This window comes from Lissotriton helveticus, chromosome 5_1, assembly GCF_964261635.1.
Source record: "Lissotriton helveticus chromosome 5_1, aLisHel1.1, whole genome shotgun sequence".
NCBI lineage: Eukaryota > Metazoa > Chordata > Amphibia > Caudata > Salamandridae > Lissotriton > Lissotriton helveticus.
This window is the reverse complement of record NC_136065.1, coordinates 98738124-98753445: the sequence shown is the minus strand read 5'-3', so window position 1 is coordinate 98753445 and position 15322 is coordinate 98738124. Positions and strand designations below refer to the sequence as shown.

The 15322-nt window shown below is 45.6% G+C and overlaps 1 protein-coding gene across 1 annotated transcript in view; it reads right to left on the bottom strand.

Annotated features, from left to right (window-relative positions):
* LOC144754216 (E3 ubiquitin-protein ligase TRIM39-like) overlaps nt 1-15118 on the bottom strand; it is a 140728-nt gene extending 125610 nt beyond the window's left edge. The window contains exon 1 of the mRNA XM_078641801.1: nt 14705-15118. Within this exon, the coding sequence (XP_078497927.1) occupies nt 14705-15118 (414 nt within the window). The remainder of the gene's footprint in view (nt 1-14704) is intronic.
* Between the last annotated feature and the right edge of the window lie 204 nt (nt 15119-15322).

The window sequence follows — 15322 nt, the reverse complement described above, 5'->3', positions numbered from 1 at the left end:
CATTCCCATGCAGGCTGTCCTGTTCCAGTCCTTTTATGCCTGATTAAAGCCTGTACACTCTAGCTACCTCGTATCTTGACTCTTATTTATTGAGCTACCCGTTTATTGATTATAGTCAAAAATAGATCCGGTAATATTTATTTATTTACCACATAATGGCGCCCGAATAGGGACTTGCCCTTTCCCCACGCGCCGGAGAAGCCACGCAGGCCCCCTGATCCTCTGCAGCCGTGACGGAACCATACCGTGCACGTGCAGATATTTCTGCTTCAAGTATCCCTCAGGCCCACGGAGGAGACGGAGGTTGCGGTCCAGCGTCCAGACGAGGCGGTGGAGGAACGCGGCGAGTCCCGACCAGAGCCCAAGCCGAGAGTCCAAGGTCCGAGGTATCCGGAGGCCCACCTGTAACTGAAGTCCGAAGTTCGTCCGTCCGTCGTCGTAGCAGTCCAGTCCGAGGCCTTCCGTTCTTGCTGCCCGGTGAGTACCGTTGCTGGGGTAGTATCTAGACAGGGTCAATTGATTTGTCTCTGGTCCGTGGGTTTGGGTACACAGATCCAACACGAAGTGTCCACTTAGGTGGATGCGGGTCCTGACGTGTCTCTTTATGGGACCGGTAAGTTTTGTACTGTTTTAGCAGTGCATCTAGTCATTCTAGTCAGTTCTGTTCTCGAGAAATTCATGTATTCATTTTAAATGTTATTCCATGTGTTTTCAATGTCGTGGTATGAATGATTTGTTTCTCAGTCATTATTGTGTTTATCGTGTATTGTATTGTGTCCAGACTCCAGTCTAAGTTATGCCTCTGTTCTCAAAGTTACGTCAGTTAAAAACTAGAAAAGGTCTGCTCGAGGAAGCAGTTCCTGTCCCGCCTAGGGACAGTCCAGGTCATTTTATGTATCAAAAGCATGGCATAAGTGCCGTATTATATCTAGATTTATGGGTGGAGTACACCAAGCAATTAGAGGAAAAGTATAGATGGCCCGTATCAGGTACGTGGGATGCCGAGTGCATCATGCGAGTAGAAGAAGCATTATGGAAAAAGAAAGCCAGACAGTCCCAGAAAGATGCCATCGAGTTATGGCGCAAAGAATCTCATAAAAGAACCGAAAAAGAAATAAGAAAGTTAGAATTAAGTAAAGAATCCTCAGAAAGAGCCCAAGAAAGGGAATTAATCGAAGTAGGTGAACGAGTTAAAGCCGAACAGTCAGACAGACAGAGAAATGCCCTCATTAAGGGTATGTATCCTCTTCTTGCCGAGGGCTTGCCAAAAGCAACCCCGGAAGCACCATGTAATTTTCCGCCGCCATTAGTTCCGATTAAGCTACGTCACAAACCGACCGCAGCTGATATTTTTCTCTCGTCCTATTTGGACGACACAGTCCCAGAATATGCGAATCCTGTTCCGCCAGCTCCTGTAAATAATGTAATTCCTGTTCCTCCAGCCACCGGGGCACCTGTTACAGCACCTGTTACGGTACCCCCGGTCCAGCCCATAGTACAAGTACCCGCTACTTCGGTCACTCTGCCAGCACGAAGAGTATCAGTCGACGATTCCAGTTTAGGGGCCGCGGGAGGAGGTCCTCCTGGTACCCCGCCGCCACACAAACGTATAACGTTAGTCGAGTTACATGAACGTGCGTTACAGCGTACGCCCAAATATCAGTCCGTTGCAGATATCAGACGAGCTCTTACTGAATGCCGTTATGATCCAGTCCCAGGCGATGATAATATGGTTATATATTCATTGCGCGTAAGACGGGTGACCGAGTATTTGGACACCCTACCGAATATGAAAGAAGATCTAGACAGAATGTATCGTTTTATCCGTACAGGAGAAGATCCAGAAAGTATTGGCGAAATCATGTCTCTAAGGAAAGCTGAGACTCAGCTCATACTATTAAAGTTTTTAATCAATTGTTTAATAAGGGAACAAGATTATCCAGATAAAGATCCGATCGAAATGAAAGTTCTGACAAAGTGGAGTGATCATATAGCCGAGGGAAGACACAAGACACTCAGTAGTATAGACAGTATGTACAAGAAAATTCGTAAGGAAATAATAAGGTTACACGAGAAACGCAAAGCAGCACAAGTAAGCGAGAAAGAAGATAACACTGATACCGAAGAAGTAGAAGACGAGAATACCGCCAGAATAGCGTATGTAGGTAAATCTAGATTTCCAGACCGACATTCGCGCCTAGAACACAAGAAAGTCTTTCATCTTCCAGCACCAGAACAAGATTCGCTAGAACAAGTATTTCAAGCTACCGATCACATTCTGAAATCACGAATCGGTTATAGTGAACTTAGTACCATGCATGAACAAGAACTAGCCCGATCAGCAGTCCGATGGATTACTGATTCTACCACTTTTCCAGACGAAATAGTGGCACAAATGTTTCTGAAACTGCCCCCAGCCGAGCAGCGACTGGTGGGTATGTATATGATCCAGCACCTCATTACATTGTATGAGGGACAACATTCTGATCCAGGTCCGTTACATGATGTTCTGAACGAGTTACTCCAGTATAAATGGAAAGGTTTAGGTACCGATTTAATCAGTGTCATTCTAGAACAGCGCCACAAATATAGAACGTTTCTGAACCCGCATTTTGTTCACGTCTCACCTCCAGAAAGTAAACCATTTTACATAGATAGACAGCATCCGTTACGAGAAGTACACCCAGTTAGGACAACGGGTGGTGAAATGCAACGAGTATTTGTTTACACCCCTGTCACCAAGATGGAACTCTTAGAGATGAAGAAATTAATTCCCTGTCACGACAAAGATCCAGCAGGGTTCCATCGAGAATTAAAAGACATGCTCCGTATGGGAGAATACACGTATCCAGATATTATTAAAATATTAAAGGTCCTGTTGCCCGCAGGGGTATATGAAAAACTCAAGGAAAAAGAATGGGAGGTGGGAGAGAAAAAGATTGGACAGCTCTAGAAGCTGAAGATAAAATACGAGTACCAGGTACCGGTCTTGGGGACAAATGTAAAGAATTGCCCGAGTTATTGATTCAAGTTTTGCCAAGGTTATTAGCCACGAAAAAGGAAGATTGGGATGCAATCTCAGCATGTAAACAGAAACAGGATGAAGATACTAGTGATTTTTATTCTAGATTTGAAAAATGTTTTATTATTAACAGTGGTTTGAAGACAGGTAGCGAGTCATACCCTCATCTTTTTGTTACTAAACTAGTCGAGAATTCAAGCCCACAAGTTAAAAATCGAGTTTTGAAAGTCGAAAGTACCTGGCAAGCTAGTACCCCGTCACAAATGTTACAGATGCTCCAGTATCACCAGAATAGAATCAGGGAAGAGCAAGAACATGAAAGGAGACGTATGAAAGACACGAAAATTAAAGTACTAGTTGCACAATCTGTTCCACAAGACAGTCAGAAGAGGGGTCCGAGTCAAGCCAGTCATCCTGCAGCTCCCGTTAAAGGGACATGCAATTATTGTAAACAGCCAGGTCACTTTATAAACGAGTGTGCAGTTCTGAAACACAACATAGCAACTGGTAAGACTAAAGAAAGACCACGTCCGCCTAGACAAGAGCAAGTTTCACAGACTTCTCAGCCACCACAGAATGCACAACAGACAGTTCCAGCACCGCAGCCTATTGCTGCAACCCAGCATGTTACACAACAGATGTACCAGTATGCCCAGACAGAGTATCCAGAGTATCAACCGTATTCATGAAACAGCCTAGAGAGGGAGGTAGGCTTGCCTCTCATCGAGATACCTGTAGATCAAGAGGGTCCCTATGTACATAGTCAAGTATTGGGGAAAGACAGAAAGTTTTTGATTGATACAGGGGCAAGTAGGACTACTATCAGTCATGACGAGGTTCCAGGGGCTCCGCTCTCAGGCTCTAGAAATGTTTCCCTTGGATTTTCAGGAAAGCCTATAGTTAACGAGATTTCACAGCCAGTTACTCTAGAAGTTGGTCCATTGTCCCGAACTACTGATTTGTTACTTACGAAGTCATGTCCAGAAAATCTGTTAGGCATCAAAACATTGAAAGAATTAGGTGCAGTTATTTGCTGCTCCCCAGAAGGAATACGATTGTTTTTACGTGACTTTAAAGGTCACTATGTATTACGAGATTTTGATCCAAGATTGTCCAATGTACCACAGCATTTATGGGCGCAAGGTCCAACTGATGTAGGTTTTATGCGAATCACACCCCATCGTGTGACCCTCAAGCAAGGTATAGTCTTGCCACGAATCAGACAGTACAGATTGCCACCTGAGGCTGTAGCAGCCTTATCCAAAATTATTGACGAGCTCATTGCTCAAGGAGTGGTCGTAGAAACTGACTCCAATGTATGTAATTCTCCTATCATTCCAGTCATGAAACGTACTGATCCAAATGCACCTCCAGTATATCGATTAGTGATTGACCTTCGAGAACTTAATAAATGTATCATACCCCAGTATCCAGTAGTCCCAGATATTTCATCTCTATTGACAGCTATTGATTCTGAAGCTACATTTTTTACTGTAATAGACCTCAAGAATGCATTTTTCAGTGTTCCGATTCATCCAGACAGCCAGTACCTTTTCGGTTTTTGTTTAAATGGAAGGAGCTATAAATTCACACGAGCTCCTCAAGGTTTTACAGAAAGTCCTAGCATTTACAGTCAAGCACTTAAACGACAACTAGACAATATTCACATGCCAACTGACACTGCCCTGCTCCAGTATGTCGATGATCTTCTGATCACAGCCCGTTCTGAACGTGACTGCGAGCGAGCGTCACTTACAGTTCTGTATTTCCTAGCCGAGATGGGGCACAAGGTGTCCCCTTCGAAGCTCCAATTCTGTGTCCAGCAAGTGATCTACTTAGGCCACTTACTGTCCAAGTGGGGTAGGCAGTTGACACCAGACCGTATCCAGTTAATAGCGAGTCTTCCACAACCCAAGACACAGAAGGAGGTACGAGCTTTTATTGGCCTTACTTCTTACTGCAGACAATGGATTCCTCAGTATGCATTTCTAGCAAAGCCACTGATACAGTTAACGACACAGGAGGCAGCCGTATCGACTGTTCTCCCTTGGAAATCTGAACATACACTTAGTTTTAATGAGTTAAAGAAAGCTTTATGCCAAGCACCTGTTCTAGCTGCACCGAACTACAGTAAGCCTTTTACACTTTGTCACAGAACGTGATGGTACTGCATTATCTGTTCTTACACAAGATCAAGCCGGACAATACAAGCCTTGTGCTTATTTTTCGAGCACATTAGATCCAGTAGCCCAGGCTTTGCCTGCGTGCCTCAAGTCAGTTGCAGCCACAGCTCTAGCAATCAGACAAAGTGATTCCATAGTATTAGGACACTCCCTGACAGTACAAGTTCCACACTCCGTGGAAGTTCTTTTAAACCGAACACAGACTCAGCATTTGACCATTGCACGTTTAACAGGTTATGAACTGACATTGTTCCAGCCACACATAGAAATCAGACGCTGCAACGTTTTAAATCCTGCTACACTGTTACCGTCAGTTACTTCTAATTCTGCCACACATGACTGTGTGGAAGTCATTAACACTATGACTAAGTCAAGACAAGACCTGACAGACATTGCATTACCTAATCCCGACCTGACACTTTATGTGGATGGTTCATGTATGAGAACTAGTACAGGAGAACTAGTAGCCGCGTATGCAGTGACTACTGACACTGAAGTTATTGAAACACACCGTATTGACACCCTGTCTGCTCAAGCAGCAGAGCTAGTTGCTCTGCCCCAAGCCTGCATACGTGCCAAGAACCTGAAAGTGAACATATATACAGATTCACGTTACGCATTCGGAGTTGTACACGACTTCGGAGTGCTCTGGCAGGAGAGAGGTTTCATGACTTCTCATGGAACCAAGATTCAGCATGGTCTCCTCATTCAAGCTCTGTTAGATGCAATACATTTACCGACAGCTATCGCTATCATGAAGTGCAAGGCACACACGAAAGTTACTGACATTATTTCCCAAGGTAACGATCTAGCAGATCGAACAGCCAAGCTTACAGCTCAGACACCAGACATTCCAGTTAACAAGACACAGACATCCACCCCAGATCCGACTACTTGTATGACAGTTAAAGACCCTACACAAGATGTCATAGACATACAGTTACATGCTACTCCTGAAGAAATCAAGAAATGGTCCGAACAAGGAGGGGTCCAGACAGATCAGGGATGGTTGACGAAGGGAAAAGCCACATGGTTTCTCCCCGACTCTATGGTTCAAGTCATTATCAATACCGCACATAGTCCAGCACACCTAGGAGAAAAAGCCATGTTAGACAGTATACAGAACCTTTGGTTTAACAAGCACTTACGCGCTGCAGCCAAGCAGAAAGTCCGTACTTGTATGATATGTTGTCAATTCAATCCAGGTAAAAGTGTCCCGGTGGAACAAGGTGGATTCCAGCCCCCTGACCACCCTTTTGAAGTCCTCCAGATGGATTATATTCAGATGGAGCGATGTCGAGGTTTCAAGTATGTTCTTGTAGTGGTATGCGCTTTGTCCAGGTCGACAGAAGCATATCCAGTTCCAGATTACACAGCAGCGACCACTGCCAAGCAGTTGGTTCGTGAATTCTTCCCCCGTTATGGACTCCCTAGGGTCGTGTATTCTGATAACGGCCAGCCATTCTCATCTGAGTTAATGAAACATGTTTCCCTATTGTTAGGGTACCAGTGGAAGTTCCATTGTGTGCGCCATCCCGAAGCAGCCGGTCTCGTAGAGAGACATAATCAGACCCTGAAAATCCGTATTGCCAAGACATGTAAAGAGAAAGGTGTAGACTGGCTAGTTGCCCTGCCAGTTGCTTTATTCTTTATGCGCATGGTCGCACATTCCAGATCAGGCCTGTCCCCTTAGGAGGTCGTATTCGGCCGCCCCCCAAATATGTGGGGTACACCTAGACCCCGCAGTATTACAGATGTTTCCAGTAATATGTTGACAGATTACCTAGCTTCCTTGATGTCTGCCCTACACTCTTGTCGTTCACAGGTTGCAGCTGCATTCCCAGACAATACTGAAGTGAAACCGCACGAGGTCATTCCAGGGGACCTTGTTCTTGTAAGGAACTTTGATCGTTCAAGTCCGCTGGAGCCTCGTTGGAAGGAGCCGAGACTTGTCCTTCTGACCACCCGTACGGCCGTGAAATTGGAAGGCCGCAAGGGTTGGGTCCATCTGTCGCATATCAAGAAATTTCATGGAGTCCGATCAAAGACATTTTTAAAGGACATTTCTAAGGATTGTTCCATTTCTAAAGACTGCCTGAAACCAGACATTGATCTAAATCCCGAACTGAAAGTTCCTCTGTTCGAGAAAACTCCGCAGCAGGAGTATAAATTGAAACTCCGGTCTAGTAAAATAAGTCAGCCAGTTTAATTGTCTAAGTCCCTCTCGGGTGAAACGGTTAGACAGGTATCTGACATGTATGAGATAGACCCCCATAGTGAGAGAGTTAGTCAAAACTCTATCCGATGTATCGTTTTTCTAAGTTTTCTATTGTTTCTAAGTTTGATGGTTACCTGCACAAGTTATGCATTGCATTTATGTTTTCCAATTTCTCATGTAAATAAGTTTTCTAATGCTACAGTAGAGCACACATTTAGTGATCTGCCTCCTCACGAGTTATCCTATCGTCTTGCTATGAGAAATAATACATTCATCAGAATGTTACACTATTCACACCAGACCAGCAATGCTACTAATTGTTGGGTGTGTGGTCGACTCCCCCCTTTCCAGACACCGAAGGGAGTTCTGCCACTCTTTCCTTATCCGTTTTCATATAATGGTTCGTGTGGAGCATGGTCAATGTTAACGTCATCTCCAAATGATATGTCCCTTCTGAATAGAACATGTTTTCCAGACAAGCAAGGTCTCTCCCATAGAACAGGGTTAGATCTAGAAAATGAAGTTTACAATTTAGGTAATTATTCTTCGAATTTTATGGTCCTGAATGTTCAGTCTGATACTACTCCAGACTTACCTGCTATTTCAGTACTACCAGTCAAAGGCGAATTATGTGTCCGAAAGAATGGTTCCGCACATGTAGGACATAGTGATTGTACTACTACTGTCGAGTATAGTGACAGTGGGAAATCTATTTTCAAAGCTTCACGTCATTCTTATTTTGTTTGTGGTCAGACCGCATATGTTCGTCTGCCCCTCGATTGGGATGGAACATGTTATATTGCCTTCCTACTGCCACCAGTTTTTCTAGCCCCATCTGATTATCACAGAAACACACATCTAGTACACGTCAGACATAGACGGGAGATTGAGTCCCCAATTGTCGATCAAACTGAAACTGCTCTAGAACAATATACAGACTTCAATAGAGGTTTCTTTTTCTTTATAGGCCCTGTCCAGAATAGTAAGTCAATTCGTAGGTTAACCAGAACCCTTGAAGCAGTAGTGAATGAGACTACTTCTGCTCTAGGTAACTTAACCGAAGAGCAATCTGCTATGAGATTTGTCGTGCTCCAAAATCGTCTCGTTCTTGACGTCATACTGGCCGATAGAGGAGGAGCATGTAGAGTCATCGGATCTAGTTGCTGCATTTTCATTCCTAATAACGCGCCGTCTGTTTATTCAGCTAGAGCCAGACTTCATAAAATTGCCCATCAGTTACACCAGAATCCAGGCACCTGGACATGGTCCGGTTGGCTCTGGAGTATCATATCTGCCTGGGGATGGAAAGTATTGTCATTTCTAGGTCTTGCAGTAATGATCATATTCAGTTGCTGCCTCTGTATACAATGTGGCCCTGCGATTTGCGGCATTTGTGCTACCTCTTGTATTCCTAGTCCTAAGTCCCGTTCCAAGACAATTCGAGACGAGCAAATGATGCTGTATGAAATGATAGATGGTATCATGAATATAGATGTTTCCTGATGGAAACGTAGGGCACAAGGAGGGAATGTGGAAAAGTAAATTTTGCCATGTTATATGTGCCTACGTGTTCCCTATGTTATGTCATATGTGCATGATCGATATGCATGTATTCCCCTATGATCGATTAAAGACGCAATTACAGTTGTGTCCATCTCTAGTATGCCAGTTTCCAGTTTTCGTGAATACAACGAATATCAGGCCTATGTAAAAGCTACGTTGCCACGTTTTACAGTGTGCACGTTAATTCATTGAATTATCCCCGTTTCTAGGCCTCAAAAGGGCCCGGACTCAGATTCAGCTCCTGTTTCCTGAACCCTCTCCGAGGAGCGATACAGCCCCCACCTGTATCCCTGACCCTTAGCTTACTTTCATGCCTCGCAGTGCCCGGCTCGGCCTGGCTCTGCCTCCTAGTCTGCCAAGAGTATGTTATGTTTCTAGTTATCAGTCCAGCCCTCCTTCTCTGCATTCCTAAGCTACTGAATTGCATCAATAGTTTCCGTCATGGTCTAGCCTTTATGTCTCCATGTAAGAGAAATACTGTATTAATATTCATAGAATATTCCTCGCACACGCACTACATGTAGGATTATGTATGCACCAGTCTTAATGTCTGTTAGCCTTTACTCTGATAACTTTTGGATTCTATCAACATGTACTCATAACACTAGATACTAGATATGCCTGGGTACATGTCGCTCTGACACTCCAGACTTTAGTCTCCTCTTCTAGCGCAGAAGTCATAGCCCCCAGTTCTCCCTAGTAACACGTCATTGTCAGTTTGCGCGCACCACTAGGTTAGAGGTCCCAGCTGCTCAGGTAGCCCCCTCCATGTTTCCGCCCTGTTTATGACATATTCTGTTACGTTTGCATCACATGTCTATGTATACGCCCTGTACACGCCTTCTTGTTACCTCATTTCATCCTTATCTTTCGCGACTGCTACAAACTCCGCCTACTGCTACGCCTACTGTATTGAATGCAATGTATTTTGTTTAACTATATATACTAATGTACTGTTATTAAACGTTACCCCTTTATGCTCCCAGATCCTGCCCCCGGCAGCTGCCGGGCCCTGTCATGCCCTGTCGGGCCCTGCCATCCCATTCCCATGCAGGCTGTCCTGTTCCAGTCCTTTTGTGCCTGATTAAAGCCTGTACACTCTAGCTACCTCGTATCTTGACTCTTATTTATTGAGCTACCCGTTTATTGATTATAGTCAAAAATAGATCCGGTAATATTTATTTACCACAGATATACGAGTAGCCTGCAACGTCACAGTCAATAGTTCAGGTACCCCCACACCAGCTAAGCCCCGCCGTTCAACCACCATGCTGTCAAGTGCAACTTCCTTAAGGTGCCATGGGGAAGAGCTGGAAAACTCAGAGACAGGAATAAAGGATAGACCCACTCCAGGTCGCAACTAAACAAGCATAGGAGAGGAAATCAAATTGCACAAGGCCACTGGAACCAGAAAGGCCTGGACCAGCTGAAACGGAGGGAAAGCATAAAGAAGGTCCTGAGGCTAAGGACAAGTCAAGCCGTTGACTAGTCATGCCAGGGGACACTGACCCAGAGAGAAAAAAAAGAAGCGCTCCACTTTGGCATTCCCCGGGACCGAAAACAGGTACACCATTGGGAGGCCCTAATGAACCACCAACTTGCTGAACAAACTGGGAGGCAAGGAGAAACCCTTGGATGATGGAATGTCCCTGTTCAACAGTCGGGCACGAACATTCTCCACACCTGAATGTATAGAGCAGACAGCCCCAGAACCCAGTCCTGAGCCCACAGGAAAATGTCGCTATAGGACGTCCCCATGATTGTCCGTCCCAACCACCACCATCTGACCCCGCAAAGAATCCTGAAAATGGAGCAGAGCCAGCCGAATTGCTCGTAACTCCCTCCAGCTGGAAGACCTCCGGGAGTCCAGCAGAGACCACATCCTTTAAACTTGCATAACTGGACAGGCTGGCACCTGACGTTACCACATGTGGAGGTGGGGGCGATAACGAGATCCCGGACAGAAGATGATGCTGGCAGAGCCACCAGGAGAGTTCGTCCCGGATCCGGTCCGTCATCTGCAGAGGAGCCAACAGATTCTGGGCCCCTGGAGATCACCCAGTCAAAACCCAGTTGGCCAGGCGAAGAAGGTTAAACCGGGACCAGGGCACACTAAACACCTGAAGCCAAATGCCCCTCCATCCTCAACCACTTCACTGCTGCAGTAGCTTCCTCAGACATCAACGCCAAATCCCGGGCCTGCAAGGAGAGCAGGTGCCTTGCAGACAGAGTAACACGGCACTCCAGTGTCTGAAAATGAGCCCCGATGAAGACCATGCCCTGAGTGGGGGCCAAAGAAGATTTTTTCCCAGTTCACCAAAATCCTTAGTCATTGAAGAACCTCCAAGGCCCGTTCGACCTGAGCGAGCCACACAGACTCCTCCGCTGCATACAGCAAAAGATTGTCCAAATAGGCCTTCCACATGAAGGATAGCCATGAGCAGCGCCAGCACCTTCGTAAAGACCCTTGGAGAGGACTTGAGGCCGAAGGGAAAACCACAAAACTGAAAATGGGCTCCTTCTACTACGTACCTTAGAAATCGCTGAGTAGAGGCCGCGACAGGGACATGAAGATAAACAGCCTCTGTATTGCGACAACCCCAAAAACCGGACCAGTGGGATAACCGTTTAAATGGTCAACATTCGGAAGTGAACAGCTAAAACCCAGAAGTTGACCCACTTCAGATCCAGAACGGGCCAAAATTCTCCGAAGACCTTCTGTACTAAGAACAAAATGGAGAAGGCCCCTGTGCAGACTTCGAACACACTGCAAATGGTCAGTTTGGCATGCAAATTCCTGACGCTCCAACAATGCCAAAATCCGTAGACAGGCACCAGATGTGATGTTTATATACAGTACATGGAGAGCCATAAACAGTTCCGGCGATCCCTTTTTGGTATGGAAGGTGTACCACTGTCTGTGGAGTCAAATGAATGCATTGAATGAGGAATCCAAGTGGACTTCGACCTTACCCAGACAAAAGGCGGCCAGAAAATAACATATCCAGATGTCCAGCATGGGGCATGTGTGATCACTGCCTGTACTGTGTGTGCCGTGTCCTGATTGGCATGTGTTCCAAACTATATGGCTTCGGACTTTATGGTGTTTTAGGAACACGCGTACCTCTCTGGTCATGTATGCTTGTTGGGGCCAGTGTCCATTGGCTAGGTGTTCCTAACTATGTGGCATCTGACTTTATGGTGTTTTAGGAACATGCGTACCCCTCTGGTAATGGGTGCCCATTGAGGCCAATCTCCCTGGACCATTGTGGCGTCACTGAGCCTATTTGTAGGAATGCTCAGGGTTTCCTGTTCGCATGTTTGTCTGCCAGTTATGTGCCACCCCATCTGTGACCTGCTAATCAGTAACCTCAGGCCTGGGTCTCAGAGCCTGCCTGGCCACGTATTTCTGAGTCAGGGTTGACAGAGTTCATAATGGGTGGATACAATAATAGAGATGCAATTTTGTTGTCATACATACATGTACTATTAAACATATTAACATTGACCTTCTCAACCACATACACACCATGTGCTCTTGGGCAGCCTTCTCAATGAGACCAGTGGGGTGAAATTTGAAATCCCTTATTACCCGAACCCATACTTTGATTCCTCTTAAAGACTTAACAAGTAAATTCACTGGTTAACCCTGAGAAAAAAAAACAAAAAACACAAACACACCTTGTTATATTCCACCTTGTTGTACTCCAATATAGGTTCAGATAACATCGTAACCTTTCACCTATACTCCACCCCTACATTACACACACAACGGTTCTTAGGGACTGACCTTTTTACCTAGATACAACAATGCACACAGAACGCAGGATTTTCCCTGGTCAAAAGCCTCATACATTATGCATGAGGATTCTTGGGAACTCAGCAGGACTAGCATCTCCTGTATAATAACTATGTATAAACTTCATTCCCGATGTCATCCTCAGTCCGACAAGTGGGACAGCAAGGTAGACCCCCTGGGAGACCTCTGTGTATATAAACATCACATCCTGCTGAGAAAGAGATGATATCAGGACTTCCCTGTCGACACACATAGCGAGGCGCTGAGGCTCCTGCATGCAGATACTCCAGCTCTCAGCGGTCTGACATCCGTTGCGGGGTGTCCAACTCGAGACCAAGAGGGGGTCCCACAGTGTCTCACTTCAGGTAATGGGGTTGACTTTATCCTAGAGGGATTCTTGGCTTAACACCTACATGTGTGGCGCCGCGGCCAGGGCGACTGACTCCGGAATCTGGGGATCACGGTTCGATCCCCGGCACCGGCAGCAGATTAGCCCAGCACCATGTGACTCTGGGCAACAGCTTGCTTAATCTTCCCGACGGCCCCCAGCGCCTAGAGACCCTAATGGGTGATTGTGCGCTTTACAAATGTGGATATTATTATTATTATTATTACAAGCAAGATAAACTCAGGTATATCTAGTTAGGGTAGCATCGTAGGAGTACACATTTGTCATGTATTTTATATACTTGCCTGTATTCATGGTTATAGCAAATGGTAGGAATCTACCATCCTTTTACTTTCTTAGTGCTTCTAATCCTTTATATCGGTTACTGTCTAATGGTTGTTTCAGCACTCCTATTTTACACTAGAATGAAGCTGGTTCAATAAGTACTTATTGCAAAACGTCCCCATCATTTATTCTGTATATCTCTCTGAGACTAAGTGAGCACGAGTGACTGAGCGAAAAGTAGTACACCGTTTCCATGGTCCTGAGGAATCAGGGTTATCATGTTCGGTAGTTGCCAAGAACTATTCTCTCCTTGGTAAGAAGAGTTTCTCCTGGTACTGTGAGCTAGCTGGTCCACATGCCAACATACCCAGTGGGGGCGTTTAGAATCAGTCTGACACCAATCCTAAAGTATCTGTTGTCTAAACGCGCAGACCCTATATAGGTTTTATAGTAACTACACGACAACCTGGTGTTACTCTACACCTTTGTTCTCTGACGAATATACATAATTTTTACAGCACAAAGCAACAGAAAAAAACTGTAGTGGTCTGCGATCAATTACTTTAAAAGTGCTCCCCCTAAGGGTCAATTGTTACAAAGACCCGAGATTAACAAAATGGAAAATTACATATGTAAAGGAGCACAGTAACCATAGGTGTTGCTAAAAGAGTCCCACACAATTTAGGCATAGAGCGTGTGGGACTCTTTTAGCAACACCTATGGTTACTGTGCTCCTCTACTCCTGTAATTATCCATACTTTTTACAGCATGCTCCTTCAGGACCCAAAGGATGCATTATGATTCGTAAACTTACATATTGCCCTTCAACAGTATCTTATAGGGGCCAACAGGTGCCTTGTGACCCCTTTGTAATCCACAAACATTCTTTGTGCTCTTCTGGAGCCTACTTGACGGGATGCACAGGGCGACGTGTGACCTTTGAACACCCGCACACATAGCTTTTGGTCTCGAGCTGCCTCGAGGTGTGGCTCACCAAGTGACTTATTGATCTATGAATTTCACAGACATATCTTGCGCGCTTCAATCACAGTTTCAGAACAACCCACACACACCGTGTACTCATTTGTAGGTTCCTCACAGTGGGACTGTGAGATCCCTAAAGGCCCACAGACATACCCTGTGATCTTCACTTGTAGTACCAGAACACACAACCTGTGCTCATATGCAGGATCCTCAATGGGGCTCATAGTGGAACTCTATGATCCCTCAAGGCCCACAGACATACCTTGTGCTCCTCTGCGGCCTCCTCTACAGGACTCACTGAGTGAGTTTTATGCTCCTTGGACTCCCGGCAGACCAAACATATCAACCTCTGATCCTCTGCACAGAACAGCCTCAGCTTCTCTTCATGCTTCTCACAGAGATTCTCCTCCGGGGGCTTCACGGGGGGCAGATGAAGCTGTTTTAACATGTCCACGATGTTCCCAAGTTGCTTGTTGGGTCGCAGGTTTTTCCCAGTAGATGTTGCTCTGCACTGTGGACAGGGGTAGTTTCCATCTCTTCCCTCCCAGGTCTGGGTGATGCAGGAGCGGCAGAAGTTGTGTCCGCAACCAATAGTCACTGGATCAGCGAACCATTCCAAACAGATGGAACACGTGGCCTCTTCCTGGAGGTTCTCTAGCTGAGCTGCTGCCGCCATGATGCAGAAACGAAAAATTTAAACTAAGTCTCTTTTTCTTCCTTTTAAAAGTGGGTGAGACGGCGCCATTGAGGCGCAGCGTGGGCTGAGATTGGCTGACAGTCTGCAGGTTTCCATTGGTTGCTGCTGAAGACACGGTAGGCTCTAGTCTAATTAGAAGAGAGTCTGTCTACTGGGTGCCATTGGTTGGTTTATCTCAGCGCA